The sequence below is a fragment of the Orycteropus afer genome, unplaced genomic scaffold (assembly GCF_000298275.1).
Source record: "Orycteropus afer afer isolate SDZICR_OR568_19922 unplaced genomic scaffold, OryAfe1.0 scaffold00034, whole genome shotgun sequence".
NCBI classification, from domain to species: Eukaryota; Metazoa; Chordata; class Mammalia; order Tubulidentata; family Orycteropodidae; genus Orycteropus; species Orycteropus afer.
In genome coordinates, this window is record NW_006921621.1 from 10,515,966 (window position 1) to 10,539,486 (window position 23,521).

Sequence of the window (23,521 nt, forward strand, 5' to 3'; positions counted from 1 at the left end):
CATTTTGAGTTATGCTTGATAGTCTATTTATGCCATATATTAGGACCCTTAAATTTGCCCCTAAATTTTCCTTGATGAACTGTATAGTTTTAGGTTTCACATTTAAGTCTTTGATCCATCTGGAGTTAGTTTTTGTGTATGGTGTGACGTACAGGTCTTGTTTCATTTTTCTGCAAATGTTTATCCAGTTTTGCCAACACCATTTGTTAAAGAGACAATCTCTTTCTCATTTAATGGATTTCAGCCCTTTGTCAAAAATCAGATGACAGTAGGGGGATAGATCTATTTCTGGGTTCTCAGTTGTATTCCACTGTTTAATATGTCTGTCGTTGTACCAATACCAGACTGTTTTGACTACTGTATCTGTATGGTTTTGAGATCCAGAAGTGTGAGAGACCTCCTACTTTGTTCTTCTTCATTAGTGCTTTGCTTATCTGAAGTCTCTTTCCTTTCCATATAAAATTAGTGATTGTTTTTCCATATCCTTAAAGAATTTAATGGCATTGGCATTAGGATTGCATTGAATATATAGATTGCTTTGGGTGGAATTGACATTTTCATAATGTTCAATCTTCCTATCCATGAACATGGTATTTTTTCCCCCCCATTTATGTAGATATTTTAAGACTTCTTAGAGTAGTGTTTTGTAGTTTTCTTTGTACAGGTCTTTTGTGTCCATGGTAAGATTCATTCCCAAGTATTTTATTTTTCTGGTAGCTATTGTCAAGGGTATTGATTTCCTTATTTCCTTTTCAGGAGTCTCTTTGCTGGTATAGAGGAATCCAACTGATTTTTGTATGTTGATCTTATATCCTGCCGCTGTGCTAAATCTCTCAATTAGTTCTGGTAGTTTTTTTTTTTTTTTTTTTTTTTCTGAGTCTCTTGGGTTTTCTAGGTATAGGATTATATTGTCAGCAAATGGTGATAGTTTTACTTGTTCCTTACCAATTTGGATGCCTTTGACATCCCTTTCTTGACTTCCAATACAATGTGGAATAGAAGTGGTGATAAGGCATCCTTGTCTGGTTCCTGTTCTCAAGGGGAATGGTTTCAGTCTCTCCCCATTGAGGATAATGTTGGCTGTTGGTTTTGCATAGATGCCCTTTATTATGTTGAGGAATGTCCCTTCTGTTCCTATTTTGCTGAGAGTTTTGATCAGAAATGGGTGTTGGATTTTATCAAATGCCTTTTCTACATCAATTGATATGATCATATGGTTCTTTTCCTTTGTTTTATTTATGTGATGGATGACGTTGATTGTTTTGCTAATATTGAACCATCCTTGCATACCTGATATGAACCACATGTGATCATAATGTATTATTTTTTGGATATGTTGTTGAATCTCTTGGCTAGGATTTGGTTGAAGATTTTTGTGTCTATGTTCATGAGGCATATGGATCTGTAGTTTTCCTTTCTAGAGATGTCTTTGCCTGATTTTGGTATCAAGGTTATGCTTGCTTCCTAAAATGAATTTGGGAGGATTCCATTCTTTTCTATGTTTTGGAATAATTTGAGTAGGATTGGTGTCAATTCTCTGAACATTTGGTAGAATTCTCCAGTGAAATTGTCTGGGCCAGGGCTTTGTTTTTGTTGGCAAGTTTTTAATGACCTGTTCAGTTTCTTCTTTTGTTATGAGTCTGTTCAAATTTTCTACCTCAGTCTGTGTTAGTTTAGGTAAGTAGTATGTTTCTAGAAATCTGTCCATTTCTTCTGGATTTTCAAATTTATTGGAGTATAGTTCTTTGTTGTTGTTGTTGTTATGTGCTGTCAAGTCGGACCCGAGTCATAGCAACCCCTCCTTGGGTTTCTGAGGCCGTATCCCTATGGAAGTAGATTGCCCCATCTTCCTTCTGAGGAGTGGCTGGTGGGTTTGAACCGCCAACCTTCTGGTTAGCAGTCAAGTGCTTTTAGCCACTATGCTACCATAGCATCCTGATATTATCCTTTGTAGTTCCATTGGTTCTGTTGTGATATTGCCCAATTCATTTTTTATTTATGTTATTTGTATTCTCTCCCTCTTTTCATTTGTTCAATTTCTGAATGGTTTGTCAGTTTCATTAACCTTTAAAAAACAACTTCTAAACTTGTTGATTTTTTCTATTGTCTTTCTAATTTTCTATTTCATTTATTTCTGTCTGAATCTTTACTATTTCTTCTGGTGACTGTAGGCTTTTTTTGCTGCTCTTTTTCTAATTTTTGGACATGTTGGGTTAAGGTGGTGACTTTGGCTCTTTATTCTTTTTTGATGTATGTATTTATTGCTATAATTTGGCCACTGATCATTGCTTTTGCTGTGTCCCAAAGGTTTTGTTATGTTGTGTTTTCATTCTCGTTTGATTCAAGGAATTTTTTAATTTAATTTTTTATATCTTCTATTATCCAGTTGTTTTCAAGAAGGGTTTTATTCAGTTTCCCTGTGTTTACTGTTTTTCTATGGATCTTCCTATTGTTGATTTCTAATTTTATAGCAGTGTGGTCTGAGAAGATGCTTTGCAGTGTTTCATGTTTTTAAATATATTAAGGCTTGCTTTATGGCCTAACATATAGTCTATCCTGGAGAATGTTCCATGTGCACTGGAAAAGAATGTATATTGTGCTGTTGTTAGGTGAAGCTCTACAGAGCTTATGTCTATAAGGTCAAGTTGGTGGATTGTATTGTTTAGTTCTTCTTTGTCTTTGTTGAGTTTATTTCAAGTTGTTCTATCTTTCATTGAAAATGGTATATTAAAGTCTCCTTCTATGACTGTAGAATCATCTATTTGTCTTTTTAATTCTGTTATTACCTGGCTTGTGTATTTTGGGGCTCTATCATTGGGTGCATAGATATTTATTATGGTATGTCCTCTTGTTCAATCGATCCTTTAATCATTATATAGTGTCCTTCCTTGTCTCTTATGGTGGTTTTATGTCTTAAAGTCAATTTTATCAGAAATTGATATTGCCACTCCTGCTCTTTTCTGATTGCCATTTGCTTGATATATCTTTTTCAAACCTTTGCTTTTTAGTCTATTTTTGTCTTTGTCTCTAAGGTGTATCTCTTGTAGACAGCATATTGATGTGTTATATTTTCTTATCCAGTCTGCAACTCTCTGTCCCTTGAATGGTGCATTTAATCCATTGACATTCAGTGTAATTATCAACAAGTATGAATTGGTTGCTGTCGTTTTGTTATGTGTTTTTTGGTGGTGGTCCTTGTTTCTTTGTTCCATATAATTTTCTGTGGTGAGCTCATTATGTTTATGAATCATGTTATTATTTCCTTTGTTGCTTTTGTTTTAGTATTTGATAAATATTTGTGCTTGTCCTCTTTTTTATTTTGTTGTAAAGGTTTATCATTTTTCTTTGATATTACCCTGTGATTTATAATTTTCTTTCGAAGTTTAGAATAGTCTGTTCTATCTTTCAATTGTCTTGACTTCCTCACCATTGAGAAGTTCTGTAACTACACTGTTTTTTCCCTCTTTTTGGTTTGTGGTTGTCCTCATTAGCCAATTGATGTCTCTGGTTCCTTGTTTATAGTCTTGTAAACTTATTGTACTTTGGATACTTCTATAATGGGTTACTTTTGGGGTTATGTGATCATGTGTGTTAATGGTTGGTTGTTGTTTGCTGTTGTTGGTTCTCTGTCCAAAGGACTCCCTTTAGCATCTCTTGGAAGGTTGGTGTGGTTTTAACAAATTCCCTTAATTTCTTCTTATCTGGAGATGTCCTAATTTCACCATCATATTTGAGGGATAGTTTTGCCAGGTATATAATTCTTGGTTGGAAATTTTTGCCTTCAGGTTTTATATATACTATCCCATTGCTTTCTCGCCTGCATGGTTTCTGCTGAGAAATCAGAGCTTAATCTTATTGGTTGCTCTTTGTAGCTGACTTTTCATTTTTCCCGTGCTGCTTTCAGGATTCTTTCTTTGTCTTTGGTTTGGTTGAGTTTGATGATGATATGTCTTGGTGATTTCCTTTTGGAGTCTATCCTGTTTGGGGTTTGTTGGACTTCTTGAATGGATATATTCTCATCTTTCATGATATCAGGGAGATTCTCTTCCAACAAATCTTGTGTGTGTGTGTGTGTGATTTGGGTGAAGATTTACAGGGCAAATTCACTTTCCATACAGTAGTTCATATACACTTTGTCTCATGACATTGACCACAGTTTACCACAATGCAACAGCACCCCTCCACCTCCTCCCCACAGTTACCTCTTCCCAGTGTCCATCCCACCATGGGCTCCTGTTCCCTGAGCTGTCTCCCTGTGCATAAGCGGCCCTTCTTTCTCCCATGATTGTTCTCTCGAAGGAGTGTATCTACTTGAGGTAAATGTTCAACTCATATGCCTGTCTTTTGTTTGGCTGGAAACCACAGGTGTGGGTTTGATTCCAGACCCGTAGGGCAGCTAAGGGCCATAGTCTCAGTGGTTCCACCTGGCTCTATCGGTCCAACAAATCTTTGACAATTTTCTCTGTGGTTTTATTTGTCTCTTCCTGTTCTGGAATTCCAATTACATGTAGATTATTCCTCTTGATGTTATCCCACATGAATCTTAGGCTTTCTTCATTTTGCTTTGAACTTTTTTCTGATTGATCCTTTTCCAAAGAAGTATTGAGGTATTTGCCTTCAATCTCACCGATTTTGTCTTCCATTGATTCTAGTCTACTATTTTGCCCATTCAATGTTTTATCTATTTTCTGAAAATTCTATATAATCTTCTGGATTTATATCTGTAGATTTTGTATCATTTCTAATTTTTTATTTGTTTTGTCATTTTGTTCTTGTATTGTCTTTTGAAATTGTTCTAGGGTTTTCTCCTCAATTTTGTCAGTGTTTTCCTTGATCTGTCTCTCAGTCCATTGAAGGTACCTAAGTATAATTCTTTTCAATTCCTTATCGGGAGTTCCAATGTTGCTACTTCCTCAGGGATGTGTTCTGAGTCTGTATCCTTCTTTTCAAAGATCAGGGCTCCAGGATTATCTTCTGTATCAAAAATGTGTCAGTTGGTTTCTCTTTTCTTTGTTGAAGAGGGTCTATGTAGCTTGTCTGCCTATTCTGCCATTTTATTGGAAGTCCTCCTCTTTGACAGTAATTTGATAGTTATTTTCTGTGCCATAGGCTCTGAAAGAAAACTGCTGTTTTCTTGTACAATGTAGTTCTCCTAATCTCTGATACATGAGGTTATGGATTGTCCCTCTAAGTGGGTTGGATGACATAGTGGCTAAGAATATTGGTTCTAGAGCCAGGCTCACAGGCTGATCGCAACTGAACCACCTACAAGCTGTGTATCCATGGCAAAGTCATCTAACTGTATTGTTCTACTGTTTCCTCATATATAAAATGTGGAAGATAATAGTATGTACTTCTTGGAGATATAGTGATGATTAAAATGGATTAAATACTTGTAAAGTACTTAAGACAGTTCACAAGTAGTCAATGAACATTAAAACAAAAACAAACTCATTGCCATTGAGTCGGATCTGATTCCTAGCAACCCCTCCTTAGATTTCCAAGGCAGTATCACTATGGAAGTAGATTGCCCAGCTTTCCTTCCAAGGGGTGGCTGGTGGATTTGAACCTCTAGCCTTCTGGTTAGCAGTCAAGTGCCTTAGGCACTACATCACCAGAGCTCCTGAATAAATATTAGCTACCATTATTTCTGTCACCTGATATTGAGTTGGGGGCAGTGGTAGTTCAGTGATTGTGATACTTGTGTGTCAACTTGGCTGGGCCTGCTTTTGAGTGGCTGGGTGGCTGGATGTAGTTATTCCCCATGATGAGAATGGCAATCAACTCCATGGTGGAATCAGCAGTGAGCAGCTGAGTAGCTGCCTTAGGAATGTTGTCTGCTTCCAGTAAACAAGGAGAAGCTTTCAGAAAGGCCTCTGGAGCTTTTTGGCATGCTTGGACCCTGAATGGAGCCTTTATGCAACCTGCCATGTTTCCTGCAGACTGTCTCTGGACTTGAACTAGTAGTCTGACATATTGTTTGGTAATCTTAGGACTATGCCATTTTATTTGTTGACCTGGGATTTGTCAGCTTCAGCAGCCAGTAGCTGAAACCTCCAGCTTCAGTGGGCCAGGAGCAAGACGCACAGCTGAAGCCCAACGTTGAGGGACTTTCACACAGCCCCTAGAGCTGGCACTTTGAACTCAGATTTCTAGCCTCCTAAACTGTTAGAAAATAAACCCCTGTTTGTTGAAGCCACCTATTTGTGGTGTTTTCTGTTAGAGTCACAAAAGAATGGTAAACTTTTTGCCTTCCATGAGGGAGACCCAGGTTTGATTCCTAGCCAGTGTACCTTATGTGCAGCTACCACCTGTCTGTCAGTGGAGGGTTGCCTGTTACCATGAAGCCATGAAGGCTTCTAGGTTTCAATAGTGCTTCCAGACTAAGAGAGACTAAGAAGAGAGGCCTGGTAATGTATTTCTGAAAATAATAATAATAATTAAAAACCCATACTCACTGCTGTCAAGTTGATTCCAACTCATTGTGACCCCTCCTTGGGTTTCCAAGGCAATATCTCTATGGAAGTAGATTGCCCAGTCTTCCTTGGAAATCCCATGCATTACAATTGTCTAATTTTCAACCGGTCATAGTATGGCACAATTATGGGCAGTGTTTTCTTCTATTGTGCGTGGAATCCCCATGAGTTGGGGCTGACTCCACAACAGGTAACAATAAAAACTGTGAGTTGTTTCAGAGTAAAAGTACAGAAGTAACTTAATGAATGTTATATTATCTGATTTCTTCCCCAGGATGGGGAAGGGCCATTGGTAAAGGCAAATCTGTGGAAATCACCTCATGAAAAAAAATAACATCATGAAGTTTGTGTGGTGACCTGGAAACAACCACATTCCATGGCCTTGGAAGGGGGCCTGCTCTGAGCAGCTGCTGTTCAAATCAAATGCCAGTTTATATTTATAATATACCAGGTTGACAATTCTTTTCCTCCATTTTGTATAAGCTGAGAACCTATGTGGCAAGATTTTGTCTTGAATATTCCAAAGATCTGCACTTCTGTGTTGCTTTCATTTTCCTGAGAGCAGGGGTTTATTTGTAATTATTTGTCATAGTGACAATATGTACATACAGATGATTAACACACTTGGCTGCTAAGTGAAAGGTTGGAGGGTTGAGTCTACCCAGAGACACCTTGGCAGAAAGGACTGGAGGTGTGCTTCAGAAAAATCAGCCACTTCAAAACTTGGCCACGGTGCACAGTTCTCCTTTGACACACATGGAGTCTCCATGAGTCAGAATCAACTCAACTCCATGGCAACTGGTAGGACAGGTTTTGTTTTGTTTGTTTTTTAAGAATAATAATGTTTATCAAAATGTAATATGTACCAGGTTTTATTTTAAGCAGTTTTATAGGACTTAACTCATTTAATTCTCACAACAATCCCATGAAGTAGTATCATATGAATATTTTATACATGAGAAACTGAAGCACAGAGAGGTTAAAGTAATTTGCCCAAGGTCACATAGCTTTCAGATAGCTAACCCAGGATTTGGAACAAGGTAGTAAGGCATTTGAGCTGCAAACCCTCTACCCTTAATTTCTACTCTACTGGTAAGTATGTACATCCTTTAGCATATCTTGAACTCCAAATCTAGAAATAATACCTTTTGAATTAAAGAAAATTTCACCAAGGGGAAGTTTATTAACATCACTTTTGGCTGAAAAGCTGTGATTTGACAATGTTTATTTCTTTTAAACAGACATTAATGCAGGGTGTGCTGGATATCATAAAGATGGAAACGAATGAACAAAAAAGTCCCAATTATGGACTCTTACTGCTTTGGGCTTCTCTGTCTAATGTTGTTCCTGTAAGTATATCAGTAAATCAAGGTTTACATTTTGGTCTACTGAACTATTTTTTTCCTTAATTTTTCTTTCTAGTATTTTTACTTCTTCTTACAGGGAAGAAAAAAAATATAATGGATTTAGTTGTTATAAAACCAAAACTGAATGCCTTATAAAATCTGATAAGGTCACAAAGGAGGCAAAGCAGAGATCTGAAGTGAATTCTGTCCTCTGAAAGATAGCATGTAATAGGCCAAGGGAAAAGCTTGCCCTTTGGAAACAGTTGTGACAGCATTTACTTGTGGACCAACCTTTTACTGGGGACAGAGGTAAAGTGATAGTTCCGGATAGAACTGGCTTTAAATCCAGACATTCCTAGCCATAGCTACAGGATCTCTTGGAGGTAACTTAACCTCCCTGAGCCTCCATTTCCTTATCAGTACAATGGGTGCCAGGGTGGGGTGGTGTACATAAAACTCCAAGCATGATTCTAGGACTTGGGTACTCAGTAAATACCAAAAAAGGAAAGAAAGAAACCACCAAAACTCACTGCCATCAAGTCAATTTGACTCATAGTGATCCCTCCTTGGGTTTCTGAGGCAGTATCACTATGGAAGTAGATTGCCCAATCTTCTTTCCAAGAAGTGGCTGGTGGGTTTGAACTGCCAGCCTTCTGGTTAGCAGTAAAATGCCTTAGGCATTATGCCACCAGAGCTCTTATTTCTCTACAAGGTTGTTATAAGGATTCAGCAAGGTAAGTCCAGCTGGCACCCAATGAATCTTGGTTCTTGGTGTTTCCTGTATCATTCCCTCTGTGTACCATTTCTATTGGCATTCCTTGGCATCTTAGTCCTGTAAGCTTTCCTATGAATGAAGCTGGTAACATTGGAACTCAAACTACTTCTAAAGAGAGCAGAGATTTTTTAGCTGTTCCTTTTAAAAGCAGTTATTAAATAGATTATTGTTGTTGTTGTTATGTGCCATCAAGTCAGACCCGACTTATAGTGATCTCCCCTTGGGTTTCCAAGATGGTATCACTACAGAAGTAGATTGCCCAACTTCTCTTCCAAGGATTGGCTGGAAGATTTGAACTATCAACCTTCTGGTTAGGAGTCAAGTGCCTTAGGCACTATGCTACCAGAGCTCCTATTAAATAGATTAAAGCTCTGAAATTTATCTGCCACTTCCTGCCTAGTGCACACCAGTTTCCTAGGCATAGGCTCTCATATTAGCCTAAGATACTGCTAGTGTTACTTGATCAAGAGAAATCTTTTATATGTATTTGTTTTCTGTGAAACAGGAACACTCAAACTTACTTCTAATGTGAAATGAGATTCTCTCTCTCCCTTTCTCTTCCAATAAATATAAATAAGGAAGATGCTTTGTGTATAATTTGTTCCTCCTTCCCTTTTGAAGGTCTGCATTGTTAAAGGCTTCCTAAGTATTGATAGTCTAGCTTCTCTTTAACATATTATAAAACTTGTTAAGAACAGAAATAGAAATTCTGGCCTCTCTGCTCAAATGTGTGTCAGGCGGTGGAATGTATACATTTCATCTGGTGTGGGTAAGTAAAAAAGAGTCTAATCTTTTCCCCATCTTTGTATATCTCTAATATTGTTCTCTAATTTTTCCTTAGGCTTTTTTTTTTTTTTTTTAAACTGATTATGCCACAGCAAAATTTAAAAAAAAAAAAAAAACCTCCCAAAGTAACAATGAAACAGTTACTCTTGTCAGAAGATTAATTTTCAAGATCTAATTAACAAGATCCCCTGGAAGAAACTATACAAAGCCCCATTGATCCAACACAGGGGAAATCAGTTCTTTGGATTTTGTTCCTGGTGCTGTTCTGAAAGCATTTAAAGCTCTCACTTCAGAAAGGAAGTATCTGATGATTAGCAAAATTTCCATCTTACTTGCTCTTGGTGGTACATCCAAGAGGCAGGCAGCTTGATGTGTGGGCAGAGACCCTGGAAAATCTTTAGAATCAGGTCCACAGTCAAATCCCACTGCTGGTTGACAGTGGGCCAATTGTTTAACCTTTCTGAGCCCCAGTACTCTCATCTGTAAAATGGGATTAATGCTATCTACCTCATAGGATAGTTTTGAGGATTAATTATATGGCTAAGAACTAGAAAGTGGCACATAGTACCTAGCACAAAGCAAGTGCTCAGTAACTATTAGTTCTCTTCCCTTCTGAAAATTCGTGATCTGGTTGCAATCACTCGTGACTTCCAATGGGCCATTAATAATGAACATAGACTGTACTGGCTTTCAAATACTTGATCACTCAAAGGCCTCAGGGTAGGAGTGGCCACTGCTATCTTGATACCTGTGACTTCCCATCCCTGCTGGGAGAGCCACTGAAGGCTCTTCCAGAGGTATAGGTGATAGAACATGTCATATTTTGGTGCCCAGATCATGTCCTTATCTCTTCTTTCCTACCTTGCACTCTGCTTCAAGGCCTATGGGAACTCAGAGTTCAGGCCTAAGATGGGCTTGGTACGAGGTCACTGAAAGGTTCATTTATAAGCTAAGTGACTTTTGTTGGACTGGCCCAAGATATTAACTATAATTTATGAAATTTTTTCTATAGAGAAAAACTGGTCCCTCCTGACAACAGGACCAAAGTACATGAGACAACATATGGCCATTCTTGCTTCTAAGGAGTTTTTCAACTGTGCTTATTCCAAGATGGATTTGTTCATTCTTCTGGTAGTCCACGGTATTTTCAATATTCTTCATCAACTCCAGAATTCAAATGCATCAGTTCTTCTTCAGTCTTCATTATGCTTTTCTATGCATATGAACCTATTAAAAATACTGTGGCTTGTGTCAGGCACACCTTAGTCTTCACAGTGACATCTTTGCTCTTCAACAATTTAAATAGGTCTTTTGCAGTAGATTTGCCCAGTGTAATATGTCATCTAATTTCTGGACTGCAGCTTCCACTGGTGCTAATTGTGGATCCGAGTAAAATGAAATCCCTGACAACTTCAATCTTTCCTCCATTGATCATAATTTTGTTTATTGGTCTGGTTGTGAGTATTTTTGTTTTCTTTATGTTGAAGTAATCCATACTGAAGGCTGTAGTCTTTGATCTCCTTCAATAAGTGTGTCAAGTCTTTACTTTCAGCAAGCAAGGTTGTGCATATTGCAGATTGTTATTGAGTCTACCTCCAATCCCGATGCTACATTTTTCTTCATATAATCCAACTTCTTAGATTATTTGCTCAGCATACAGATTGGATAAATATTGAATAAGGATACATCTTTTCTGATTTTAAACCATGCAATACTTCCTGGTTTTGTTTAAACATATGCCTCTTTGTCTATGTATAGGTTCCTCATGAGCACAATTAAGTGTTCAGGAATTCCTATTCTTCTCAGTGTTGTCCATAATTTGTTATGATCCACACAGTCATATGCCTTTGCATAATCAATAAAACACAGGTAAATACCTTTGTGGTATTTTTTGCTTTCTGCCAAGATCAATCTGACATCAACAATGATATCCCTCATTCCATGTCCTCTTTTTAATCCAGCTGGAATTTCTGGCAGTTCCCTGTCAATATACTACTGCAACTGTTTTTGCATTATCTTCAGCAAAAATTTTCTTGAGTGTGATATTAATGATATTATTAGATAATTGCCACATTCTGTTGGATCACACTTCTTTGGAAAGGGCACAAATGTGGATCTCTTCCAGTCAGTTGGCCAGGTAGCTGTTCCTGATTTCTTGGCATAAACAAGTAACCAACTCCAGTGCTACATCCATTTGATGAAATACTTCTATGGGTATTCCGTCTTTTTTTTTTTTTAGCAGATGGAGCCTTGTTTTTTTGCTAATTCCTTCAATGAAGCCTAGACTTTTTCCTTTAATACTCTTGGTTCTTGATCATATGCTACATCCTGAAATAGTTGAATGTTGACTAATTCTTTTTGGTACAGTGACTTTGTGTATTTCTTCTATCTTCTTTTGATGCTTCCTTTATTGTTCAATATTTTGCCCATAGAATCCTTCAATATTGCAACTTGAGGTTTGAATTTTTTCTTCAGTTCTTTCAGCTTGAGAAATGCCAAACATATTTTTCCCTTTTGGTTTTCTAATTCCAAATCTTTGCACATTTCATTATAATACTTTACTTTGTCTTCTTGAATTGCCCTTTGAAATCTTCTGTTCAGCTCTTTTATTTCATCATTTCTTTCATTCACTTTAGTTAGTCTCCATTCAAGACCAAGATTCAAATGTCTTCTAGCATCTTTTCTTTCTTTCCTTTTAAATTACATTTTGCTTTCTTCATGTATGATGTTCTTGATGTCATCCCATAACTCCTCTGGTCTTTAGTGATTGGTGTTCAGTGTGACAAAGCTGTTCTTCAGATTGTCTCCAAAATCAGGTGGGATATAATCAAGGTTGCATTTTTGTTTTTATGGACTTGTTTTAGCTTCTTCAGCTTCAATTTGAACTTGCATATGAGCAATTGATAGTCAGTTCCATAGTCAGATCTTGTCCTTGGTCTGTCTGATGATACTGAGCTTTCCCATAACCTCTTTCACTGATTTGATCTGTCAATTTGATTCCTATATATTCTATCTAGCAAGGTCCCATGTACACTTGCCTTTTATGCTCTTTTAAGAAGGATATTAATATTCATGTCATTGGTTCTGCAAAACTCTATCATGTGAACTCTGGCATCATTTCTATCACCAATGCCATATTTTCCAACTACTGATTTTTTTTTTTCCAACTATTACATTACAATAACCAGTACTTAACAATACATCTTGGTTGCATGTTTGGTCAATTTCAGACTGCAGATATTAGTAAAAATTTTCATCTCTGGCTTTAGTGGTGGGTGCATAAATATGAATAATGGTGGTATAAACTGGTCTTCCTTGTAGGAGTATGGGTACTATCCTATTACTAACAGTATTGTACTTCGGAGCTCTGGTGGCATAGTGCTTAAGGCACTTGACTGCTAACCAGAAGGTTAGAGGTTCAAACCCACCAGCCACTCCTCAGAAGGAAGGTTGGGCAATCTACTTCCATAGAGATACTGCCTCAGAAAGTCAGGGAGGGGTTACTGTGAGTCAGAGATGACTCGACAGCACATAACAACAACATTGTACTTCAGGATAGATCTTGAAATGTTCTTTTTGACAATGAATGTGATACCATTGCTCTTCAACTTGTCATTCCCAGCACAATAGACCATAAGATTGTCCAATTCAAAATGACCAATATCAGTTCATTTCACCTCACTAATGCTTAGGATATCCATCTTTATACATTCCATTTCATTTTTTGACAACTTTCAATTTTCCTATATTTGTATTTCATACATTTCATGTTCCAATTATCAATGCATGTTTGCAGCTATTTCTTCTCATTTTGAGTCATGCTTCATCAGCAAATGAAAGTCTTGAAAGCTTTACTGCATCCATGTTATTAAGATTGACTCCGCTTTGAGGATGCAGCTCTTCCCTAGTCCTATTTTGAGTGCCTTCCAACCTGAGGGGGTCATCTTCTGGCACTTTATCAGACAGTGTGTCACTGCTATTCATAAGGTTTTCAGTGGCCATTTTTTTCAGCAGTGGACTGCCACGTCCTTCTTCCTTGTATGTCTTAGTCTGGAAGCTCTGCTGAAACCTATCTACCACCACTCACCTCTGCTTATTGTACTGTTGTGGTTTATGTGTTGCTATGATGCTGGAAGGTATGCCTCCAGTATTTTAAATACTGTTGGGTCATCCATGGTGGCATATGATAAGGACTCCATAAATATTTGGTAAATCATATTTGAATTGATGAATAAATGATGCTGAAGAATATATTCAATTCATTTTTTCTGGACACAGAGAGTTAAGAGCTTTCCTCCTTTTCCCTCCTCACCTCTGTTCTTCCCTCTCCAAAACAATGGAAAGGCATTTTGATTGCTGCCTCTGCAGTTCAATGAGCCAGCTGGTCTTTCTCCTTTTTACCCAGCCCTAACTGTAGACTTGCCCTTTTTGGCAAAGTACTAATTGGTCCTGTTAGGGCAGTTTTTAGCTCCTTTTCCAAATTTAGGTAGACAAAAACTTCCAAGTTACTTATTCTTGTTTGTTGATTTGGTCATGTAGATAAATGTCCTGTTGATTCATCTTTTTTTTTCTTTTTGTGTCTAAAGGCCATAGTCTTGGGGGTTCTACCAGTCTCTGTCAGACCAGTAAGTCTGGTCTTTTATGTTTTGAATATTCAAATTCTTTTTTCTTCCTTTCTTTTTTCTCTCTTTCTCTGCCCAGGAATTTCTATTGTGATCCTGATTGGAGTGGTAGCTGTGCCCCATCTAGTGCTTCTGGTCTCAGGGTAGTAGAGGCCATGGTTCACACGGTACATTAGCCCTTTGATTTTCTTCTATATGCCTTTTCTTTCTTTTTTTAAAGAAATTTATTTTATTGAGTAGGAAATAACATAGTTTTAAGAAGATTAATCTGTTAAGAAAAGAGGCATTAAAAATGATAACTAATGCCACTGTATAGCCATTTACAGTTGAGTTGAGTTCTTGTGTTTGTCGTAAAAGTAATTCTTAAGTAATTTAATGAATCTCTAACGCTCTAATGAAGTTCATAAAACTCTGAACCTCTCTTTTGAGTAACTAAAAATCTATGTGCTATCACTTAGATTTTTTCTCCCCAGTATGAACTCTGACTCCATAAATAAGATGAATTGAGAATGGACCAAACCAGACTCACTGCCATCAAGTCATTTCTGACTCATAGTGAGCCCCATTGGGTTTCCAAGGCTGTAAATCTTTATAGAAGTAGATCACCCTGTCTTCCTTTCATAGAGCAGGTGGTTGGTTTGAACTACTGACCTTCAGGTTAGCAGTCGAGTACCTTATCCACTCCACCACCAAACTCACTGCCGTTAGGTTGGTTCTGACTTATAATGACCCCATCTTGGGTTTCTGAGGCGATATCTCTGTGGACATAGATTGCCCAGTCTTCCTTCTGAGGAGTGGCTGGTGAGTTTGAACCTCCAGCCTTCTGGTTAGTAGTCAGATGCCTTAGGCACTACACCACCAGAGCTCCTTAATTGTGAATGGAGTGGTTATTAATTAAATCAAATAACTCTACATTCTCACGTGCAGATAATTGTAGATAGGGCCTGAATGGGGAGACAAGAGAAGGAAACATGTAACATCAGCTCTCTGAAAATTTGGTTTATGTGTGAAAATGAACTAGGTGATCTCTGGGGTAAATCTTTCTAATCTGGACAATTGTGCAAAAAGAGGGTCTCTGGATGGTAAAGGTCTTGGTTCTCCTATTCACCTTGTTATGTGTAAGCAGTATCATATTTAATCTTAAATATCAATTTAATGTCACAGAGGAGAGTGGGGACAATGAACAGGATTTAATTTAGGCATTTCCTTTCGAACAATTGTTCTCCCTCTTTTGACCACAGAGGGGAGTACTGGGGTTACTTAAAGGTACATAATGTTGCTCACACAAGAAGCAAAAAGACTTAAGTTACGTAGGGTATCTTCTGAGTCATTTCAAGACTGAATTTCTTACATTACAGTGCTCTGACAATAAATGTTTACAGAAAAAGTGGAAGGGAAACCCCAGCTTCTTTTAATGATTTTATATAGTTTTCCTTTATTGTGTAAATAAGAAAGGAAAATTAATTTTTAATGTGTGTAGCATTATACATTCATACCACATTTAAGAAATATATGAAAAAAATTTATTTGGACAAGAGAGAAGACTCTCAAATATATTATGTTCAATAACATCTAGGTCTGAAAAGACCCCATTTTGATTCTGAGTCCTGTCATAATTTGATTTATGAGATTTTAAATATGGGATAATTTGTTGGGCTGATTTAAAATAACCATGTTTCATTTGCAGTCTATATGATTTGCTAACTCCTTTGTATTTTAAGGAAGGTAAATATTAAAAATATTAATATTAATGTTAAATATTTGTCTTAGATAAATGTTCTAAGTGTTATAATTTGTTGTTTCTGAATTTTAGTGTATGGTATTTTATTGCTCATTAGTAAAAGAATATCCCACTTTTTTAGTAAAATGTAATTTAACATATCTAAACAATATAGTTGAGCCATAGTGACAGAATAAAATTTTGAATTTGACCTCTTAGTGATAAATAATAAATAACTTAATTATTTTCAAAGATGCCCTTTAGTAACTTGCTTCTAGAATTAATTTAAACATTTTATGTTTCTTTTAAATGTTCATGGCTAATACCCAATTTAGGAGTTCCTGAGTGGCACAAATGGTTAAGTGCTTGGAAAATTTGGTGGTTCAAACTCACACCAGAAGTGCTTCTAAAAAAAGGCCTGGTGATCTGCTTCCAGAAAGTCACATACAGCCTTGGAAAGCCTGTGGGGTACAGTTCTACTTGGGCACATGTGGGGTCTCCGTGAGTCAAAGCCTGTGGGGTACAATTCTGCTCGGACACATGTGGGGTCTCTGTGAGTCAGAATTGACTGGAGGGCAACTAAATATGCTTTTGTTTACTTTCAAAGAAGTTCATACTTTGACATGTATTTTCCTTTTTTAAGGTCGCGGTTTGGACACTTGCATTTGTCCTTTCACATCCCGATATCCACAAGACTGTTATGGAAGACATATCCTCTGTGTTTGGCTCACCAGGTACTAATCCAGAATGAAATTACATAACTGAAGACATATCTAATAATGTGTACTTGTCATTTTTGGCTAAACTAAATGCTCATAATTAAATAGAAATTTAACATAATTCATGTTGTTGTTGTTGTTATGTGCCATGGTCCTGACTCATAGCAACCCCTCCTTGGGTTTCCGAGGCAGTATCAGTACGGAAGTAGATTGCCTAACCTTCCTTTCAAGGAGTGGCTGGTGGGTTTGAACTGCCAGGCTTCTGGTTAGCAGTCAAGTGCCTTAGACACTATGTTACCAGAGCTCCTAACATAATTCATAGTTCAACATAATTTGTTAAATGTTTCTGGATATAAGTCACCCAGGTTGAATCCTAGAATTTAATAACTGTCAAGGATGTTAGAAGTCATCTAATCCAATCCCCTTATTTCTGAGTCCTAAATTTACATACATATCCAGGTCTTTTCCTTTGAATCCTTTAGCCTCCTCACCTCAGTTGAGCTACAAATCCAGTCTCTTATCTAAAACTTGAGAACTTTCCAAATGTTGTGCAAGTAATATTGTATATATTCCAAATATGCATAGTATTGCTAATGAGGTGTGAAGGTCAAGTAAGATTTTGCCACAAAAGAATTATAAAACAAACTTACAGTTTGAGATTTGTGAGTTTAGGAATTGTGGCCTTGCACTTTTTAGTTCAGATGTAGGCTCTCCATTTGTCATCTTTTCTAAAAAGCAGGAATGAACTCTACTCATTGAGAGGTTAAGTGGTTGGCTGATAACCAAAAGGTTGGTGGTTCAAACCCACCCAGCATCTCCATGGGAAAACACCTGGCAATCTACTCCTGTGAAGATTACATCCTGCAAAACCTAATGAGGCAGTTCTACTCTCTCACATGGAGTCATTATGTGTCAAAAATTGACTGTCTAGCACCTAACAACAAGAAGTAGCTTTACTCATGTTCCTAGCTTCTTTATTCCTGTTTCCTCTTTGGGAAAAAAGCCAAATAATATCCATTTCATGGAGTTACTAGGAAGATACAGCAAATATAAAGTGGCTAAAAGTGCCTAGTAAATTGTTATTACTTTATAAATATTTACTCTGACCAAAATTGATTCAACCACAGTTATTATTTTATATTCTTCCTGTATCATGAGATTAGTAACTATTTTGACTTTGATTTTTCCCACTGCAGTCTTGTTTTTTGGAATAACATCATTTTCTCCAATGTTTACAGCAGTAAATGAGTTGCTTTTATATTAATTGGCTGAACTTTTGAAGGGATTGAAATGTAGGAGAAATGTAGCGTGTGGCTATTTATGTTTAATATTTCCCTAGGGGATGGAAAGAATAGCAACAATAATAACTAACACTCAGATGGCACTTGCTAAGTGAACAGTGCCAGGTCCTGTTCTAAGTGTTTTCCTTAGTGACTCACTTAATCCTAGAATTATCCCTCCTAAGTATTATTATTTTCCCCATTTTACACATGAGAAAAATGAGATAAAAAGCAATTAAGTAACATAGCCAAGACCACAGCTATTAAATGATAGAACTGTGATTTGAACCCAGTCTGTCTAGCTGAAGAGTTTATAATACAAATTAGCAAATCTTGTTAATTTTACTCAGAATCCCTGAATTATTATGCTTAACTCCAATTTTCTCTTCATTCCATTCCAAGTTGTTTCTATGTGAAGCTTCCTTAAGCCCTGCTCTGGTTACACTACATATGAAAATATTCTTGGAGCAATGTTTATCTCTTAAGCCTGATACTCGTGGTCTTAATGGTGTGAGCTGATCTTCCTTTGCATTCAGGGTCAGACTTTAGCCAAACTAGACCTTTGAATACCCTCCAAGAGCACTCTTCATTTTCTATTCCCTCAAAACCGAAAAACCAAACTCACTGCCGTCGAGTCACACCCGACTCATAGCGACCCTCCTTGGATTTCTGAGGCAGTATCAGTACGGAAGTAGATTGCCCAAGCTTCCTTCCAAGGAGTGGCTGATGGATTTGAACCACTAGCCTTCTGGTTAGCAGTCAAATGCCTTATGCACTACACCAACAGAAATTAGAAAATATTCTAAGCCATGGACCTCAATTGTTGGTACAGAAAATATGATTGTCATTTATATAACCCAACTGTTTTCTAAAATATTATGATGAGACTCTCAGAATAATAAAAATTTTCCAAAGAAAATAATGAGGACCGATGTTGAACACTCTGACCAGAAATCTGACTTGCACTTTATATGCACAACCATCGTTACTTTTTGTGTTCCTATGCCGCCTTCTGACCAAGGCCACCTGGAGATATGGATCCCAATCTTTCTGAGTGCCTCAAAGACCTTGTTCTATCAGTTACCAACACCTTGTTACGTTCCATTTCTCTTTCTCCAGCTAGCTCTTTCACCTTAATCCATCGGATCTTGTTCCTCCATTTCAGCAACATCCAGCAGCCTACTGTCTCACCCAGAATAAAATCTAAAGCCTTCACATCACCTAGGAAGCCCTTCATGATCTGACCACTATTCTTTCCAATCTCATCTCTGCCACCACCACCCTTCTTTATTTTACCCCAGCCATATTCATCCATTCATTCAACAGATATTTATTGAGCATGTGTTATGTGCCAGCAACTGTTTTAAGAGGTTGAGATATATGAGCAAAACAAAAATTGCTTCTCTCTTAGTACTTACATTCTAAAGTGGAAGACAAATAACAATAAACTAATAAATACATAAATTCTAGAAATATTTAAAGGTGATGAATGCTATGGAAAAAAGAAAACATAGAATAGAATTGGGTGGATTGGGAAGACCAGGCAGGAGTGGGAACAAGGGGTAGTATTGAACAGATGCATCAGGGTAAGCCTTGTTGACAGGGTGAGATTTGAGGAAGGACTTGAAGTAGTCAGCTAAGGAGATACCTCCAGGAATTGCTGAATGGGGTCAGAGATTATGGGTTTGATCTCACAGTATTCTCATAATTCTCTGAGATTACCATCATTAGTGATGTTTGGTACACTGGATATTTATATTGTCTGTTTTTTATACAGTGTATGAGAATATATTTGAGTACATTTCTAATAAACAGGAAATCGCCTACTCATTAATCAATTATCTTGTTATCCAACATTTTGCCTTTACAACAGCAGTAAAAAATCTACTATTTACCCATTTTCTGCATTAATAGCATTTTATCTGGCAGTAATGAACACCAAGGTGTGAGGCAAGAGTAACACTAGCTGTGATGGCTATGGTTATTTGTCAACTTGGCTGGGCCATGATTCTCAGTGGTTTGGCAGTTATGTAATGATGTAGTCATCCTCCATTTCACATAACACTGATTTTCACAAAACAACCTGGTAGTTGGGACCTGATCATGTAGCTGAGTGAGGAGTGGGTGTATTTAGAGAAAATATTTTAAGAGGAGAAAATGTTATGACCTCCATCCTCACTGAGTCTTTTCTCTTTCCTACATTGACAGTCATGTCTGATCCTTCCTAGTTTCCATCACCACAAGAACCTGTGAAGTTTGTTTCTTTCAGACTTCCCTTTTCACTTGATCTTCTGCCTCCTATGATGTGTCTCCTATGGTCTATGAAATGTAAAAAGTCCATTGCACATTGATAGCAGCATAATCTGTGGTGCACTTGATCTTCTGCCTGCTATGATGTGTCTCCTATGGTCTATCAAATGTAAAAAGTCCATTGCACATTGATAGCATAATCTGTGGTGCCAATTGATAGGTTTTTTTCACTGTCTACTTTTTTTTCTACATTGGTCATTCTGGTTATTCCTGCTTTAATTTATAGCAAGGAGTCTTAGAGGCAAGCAAAAGAACCCAACTCTAGCTGCTATTAAAAAAATAAAAATAAATTTTATTAAAATTTTTTTTCACTTTATTCACAGAACTAGTAGGGCTGAACAACCAGATTTTCTGGGTACACAGTCAGGACTAATGCTTCAGTCAGGCCACAGACCTGGTCTGGCAAGGACAACACTGCCACTAATGCTAAGCACATTGTGTCCATTGGCACAAGATGCTGAATGACACTGTGTCCCTAGGAACTTCATCCTGTAGAAACTGAGGTAGCTGCCAGGAAAATATTTTAGTCCCTATTTCTTTACATAACTAACTCTCCATTCAGAGTCTGGAGTTGGTATATCTGATTGGCAAAGTCTTATTTTTCTTATTTTTATAGTCATGTCCTAGTCTCAAGGGAGACAAAGAAAGCAAGAATCTGACATTTTCTGCTTCTAAAATGGGAGGCAACTTCTGTTGTAGGACTGATTTCAGATGTCATGTAGCCAGAATTGGATAAATATCAATATATGTTTATGTAAATAATGTAATATATATGTATATGAGTACATATAATAAATAAATTATTTTATGAATATAAATATGTTTTTACAAATATAACTATATGTATTTCATAAATATATACATTTAAATATATACATTTAAATATATACTTGTGTATACACATGTACTCTTTGTTTATTCCTAGATGAGGTAACCTATTGCTTACTGACTCCATGAAACCAGACCAAACAAAGCCACCTCACCTTTGTCATGAAACTTCAAACTTGCATGAAGATTGACAATTTAAAAACATACAATTATCAGAAACATCTCTGCACTAACCAAAAAAAAAACTAAACTCACTGCCATCAAGTTGATTCTGACTCATCACAACCCCTCCTTAGGATTCTGTGTCTCTACGGAAGTAGATTGCCCAGTCTTCCTTCTGAGGAATGGCTGGTGGGTTTGAACGGCCAGCCTTCTGGTTAGCAGTCAAATGCTTTTGGCACTATGCCACTAGAGCTCCCCCAAGATAAATGCTCATCCCCTTTATTCTGTTTATTTAAAACTCCAGATATAAGTTCAATCAAACTTTATTTTGTGTGGCTTGATAAGATAAGAGATTTTTCCCCTAAATTTCTTCCTCCTCCTGTAGTAGTTTTTCTGTTCTCAGTGTAGTGAATAATGTGGTCTTCACAGAACTGAAGGAGAAAATTGTTATTCATCTTTTTACTGTAACTTTAAACTATATCTCATTCCTCATTCCTTATTCAATTTTATTTAAATATTTACATTTTAATTTATTTAAGTAGAATTCCATTAATCTATGGCACGTAACAACAACAACACCACAATCATTATGGTTTTATTTCCTGTTTTCTTTTAGTTAGGATATGTAGTTGTCATTGTTATGTGCCATGGAGTCGGACTCAACTCATAGTGACCCCTCTTTGGGTTTCCAAGGCAGTATCACTACAGAAGTAGATTGCTCAACCTTCCTTCTGACAAGTGACTGGTGGGTTTGAACCACCAGCATTCTGGTTAGCAGCCAAGTGCCTCAGGCACTATGCTACCAGAGCTCCCAGTTAGGATATAGTAGTAGTATGTATTCTTTTTTTCTTTTAAACTTTTTATTGTGATCTGGGTGAAAGTTTATAGAATTAGTCTTCCATTCAACAATTTATATATATTTTGTTTTGTGACATTGGTTGCAATCCCCTCAATGTAACAACACTCTTCTCACTTCCTCCCTGGGCTCCCCTTTTCCATTAACCCATCTTTCCTGCCCCTTTCTGCCTTCTAAGCTTTGTTTTGGGCAAATGCTGCCCTTTTGGTCTTGTATGGTTGATTATACTGAGGAGTACATTCCTCCCTGGTTAGGAGAGTATAATTCATATGTTTGCTTGTTTGTTTTTTTTTTTTTTTTAGTCTTTTACTTTATTTGTGTTAACAAAAGGAGAACTGGATTATAAAAGATTAATCAACATAACATAAGTAATCATATCTATGGGCAACGGATCTGAGCATTCCCAAGCATTACATTTGAGTCCTATTTAGACTGTGGTATTAAGCAATTTTCTTTTGTAGTTCAGTACTGCCACCCTGAGAATTTGCCCATCAAAAGAGGCACATTCTAAAATATAATCAAATGAAAAGTCTCTGGAATTTTTAGCCATCTTCATGTTTGTATTTATTCCTTTGCCTTTATTCTTTTTAATGTAGGGTAGCATATACAGCGTACATTTTTGCTATTCAGTTTTATCTGTGCACTTATTTGAGGTAAAAATTAATAATCGTCTTTCTGTTAGTTTATAAGGAACTAAGGCAATCTACTTCCGTAGTGATACTGCCTGGGAAACCCAAGGAGGGGCTGCTATGAGTCGGATTCGACTTGACGGCAGTGAATTTGGTTTTGGTTTAAGTTAGTTAACAAAAATGTACTGACATAGAAATAAACCTATCATATATAAAAATCATGATTTTTGTGTCCTAAAAGGCATGTTACAGAATTTTCATTGCATTGGATAGCTGGGAGTATAAGGACTTTTCCTTTTACCTAGATCTAACCAATTATATTTCTGTTAGCACTGTGTTCTGACTTAACAGAAATCCTGACTGTGTATGTAACAACCCTGTGGACTGGCCAGGTGCTGTTACGTGAAGAAATGGACTCAGATGGCTACACACACCATAGACTGAGAAAAGATTCTGTTGCTGCTTAAAAACAAGTTAAAAAAACTAGTACAGTAATAAATGAAGCTCAGATCCTATGGTGGTTGTTCTGGTTACCTAGTGCCGCTCTGACAGGAAACATACCACAAATGGGATGGGAGTTTATTCTTACCATTTGGAGGCTTTAAGTCCAAGTTCAAAGTGCCACGCTCTAGGGGCTGGGTGAAAGCCCCTCAACGTTGGGGTCCAGCTCTGCCTCCTGCTTCTGGCCCACTGGAACTAGAGGCATTTCTTCACTCAGACAGCTGTTGGCTGCTGAGGCTGAGAAGCCCAAAGGTTGACAAGTAAAAAGGCACAATCCCAATGTTACCAATCCACATAGGAGGCCATTAACTTAAATCCACTGTAAGTCCCAAAGTCGACAGAGCATAGCAGGCTGCTGAGCAACGACACGGCTACATGCAAGGTCCAAGCGTGCCAAAGGCTAGAGACCATTCCCAAGGCTTCTCCTTATATACAGGAAGCAGACCATATCCCAAAGGCAGCTACTCAGCTGCTTGTGGTAGATCCCACCATGGAGTTGATTGCCATTCTC

The 23,521-nt window shown here is 37.3% G+C and overlaps 1 protein-coding gene across 1 annotated transcript in view; it reads left to right on the top strand.

The window, feature by feature from the left end:
- LOC103193074 (24-hydroxycholesterol 7-alpha-hydroxylase) overlaps positions 1 to 23,521 on the top strand; it is a 129,786-nt gene that overhangs the window by 25,532 nt on the left and 80,733 nt on the right. The window contains exons 6-7 of the mRNA XM_007936171.2: positions 7,718 to 7,825; positions 16,369 to 16,459. Coding sequence (XP_007934362.1) covers positions 7,718 to 7,825; positions 16,369 to 16,459 — 199 coding nt within the window. The remainder of the gene's footprint in view (positions 1 to 7,717; positions 7,826 to 16,368; positions 16,460 to 23,521) is intronic.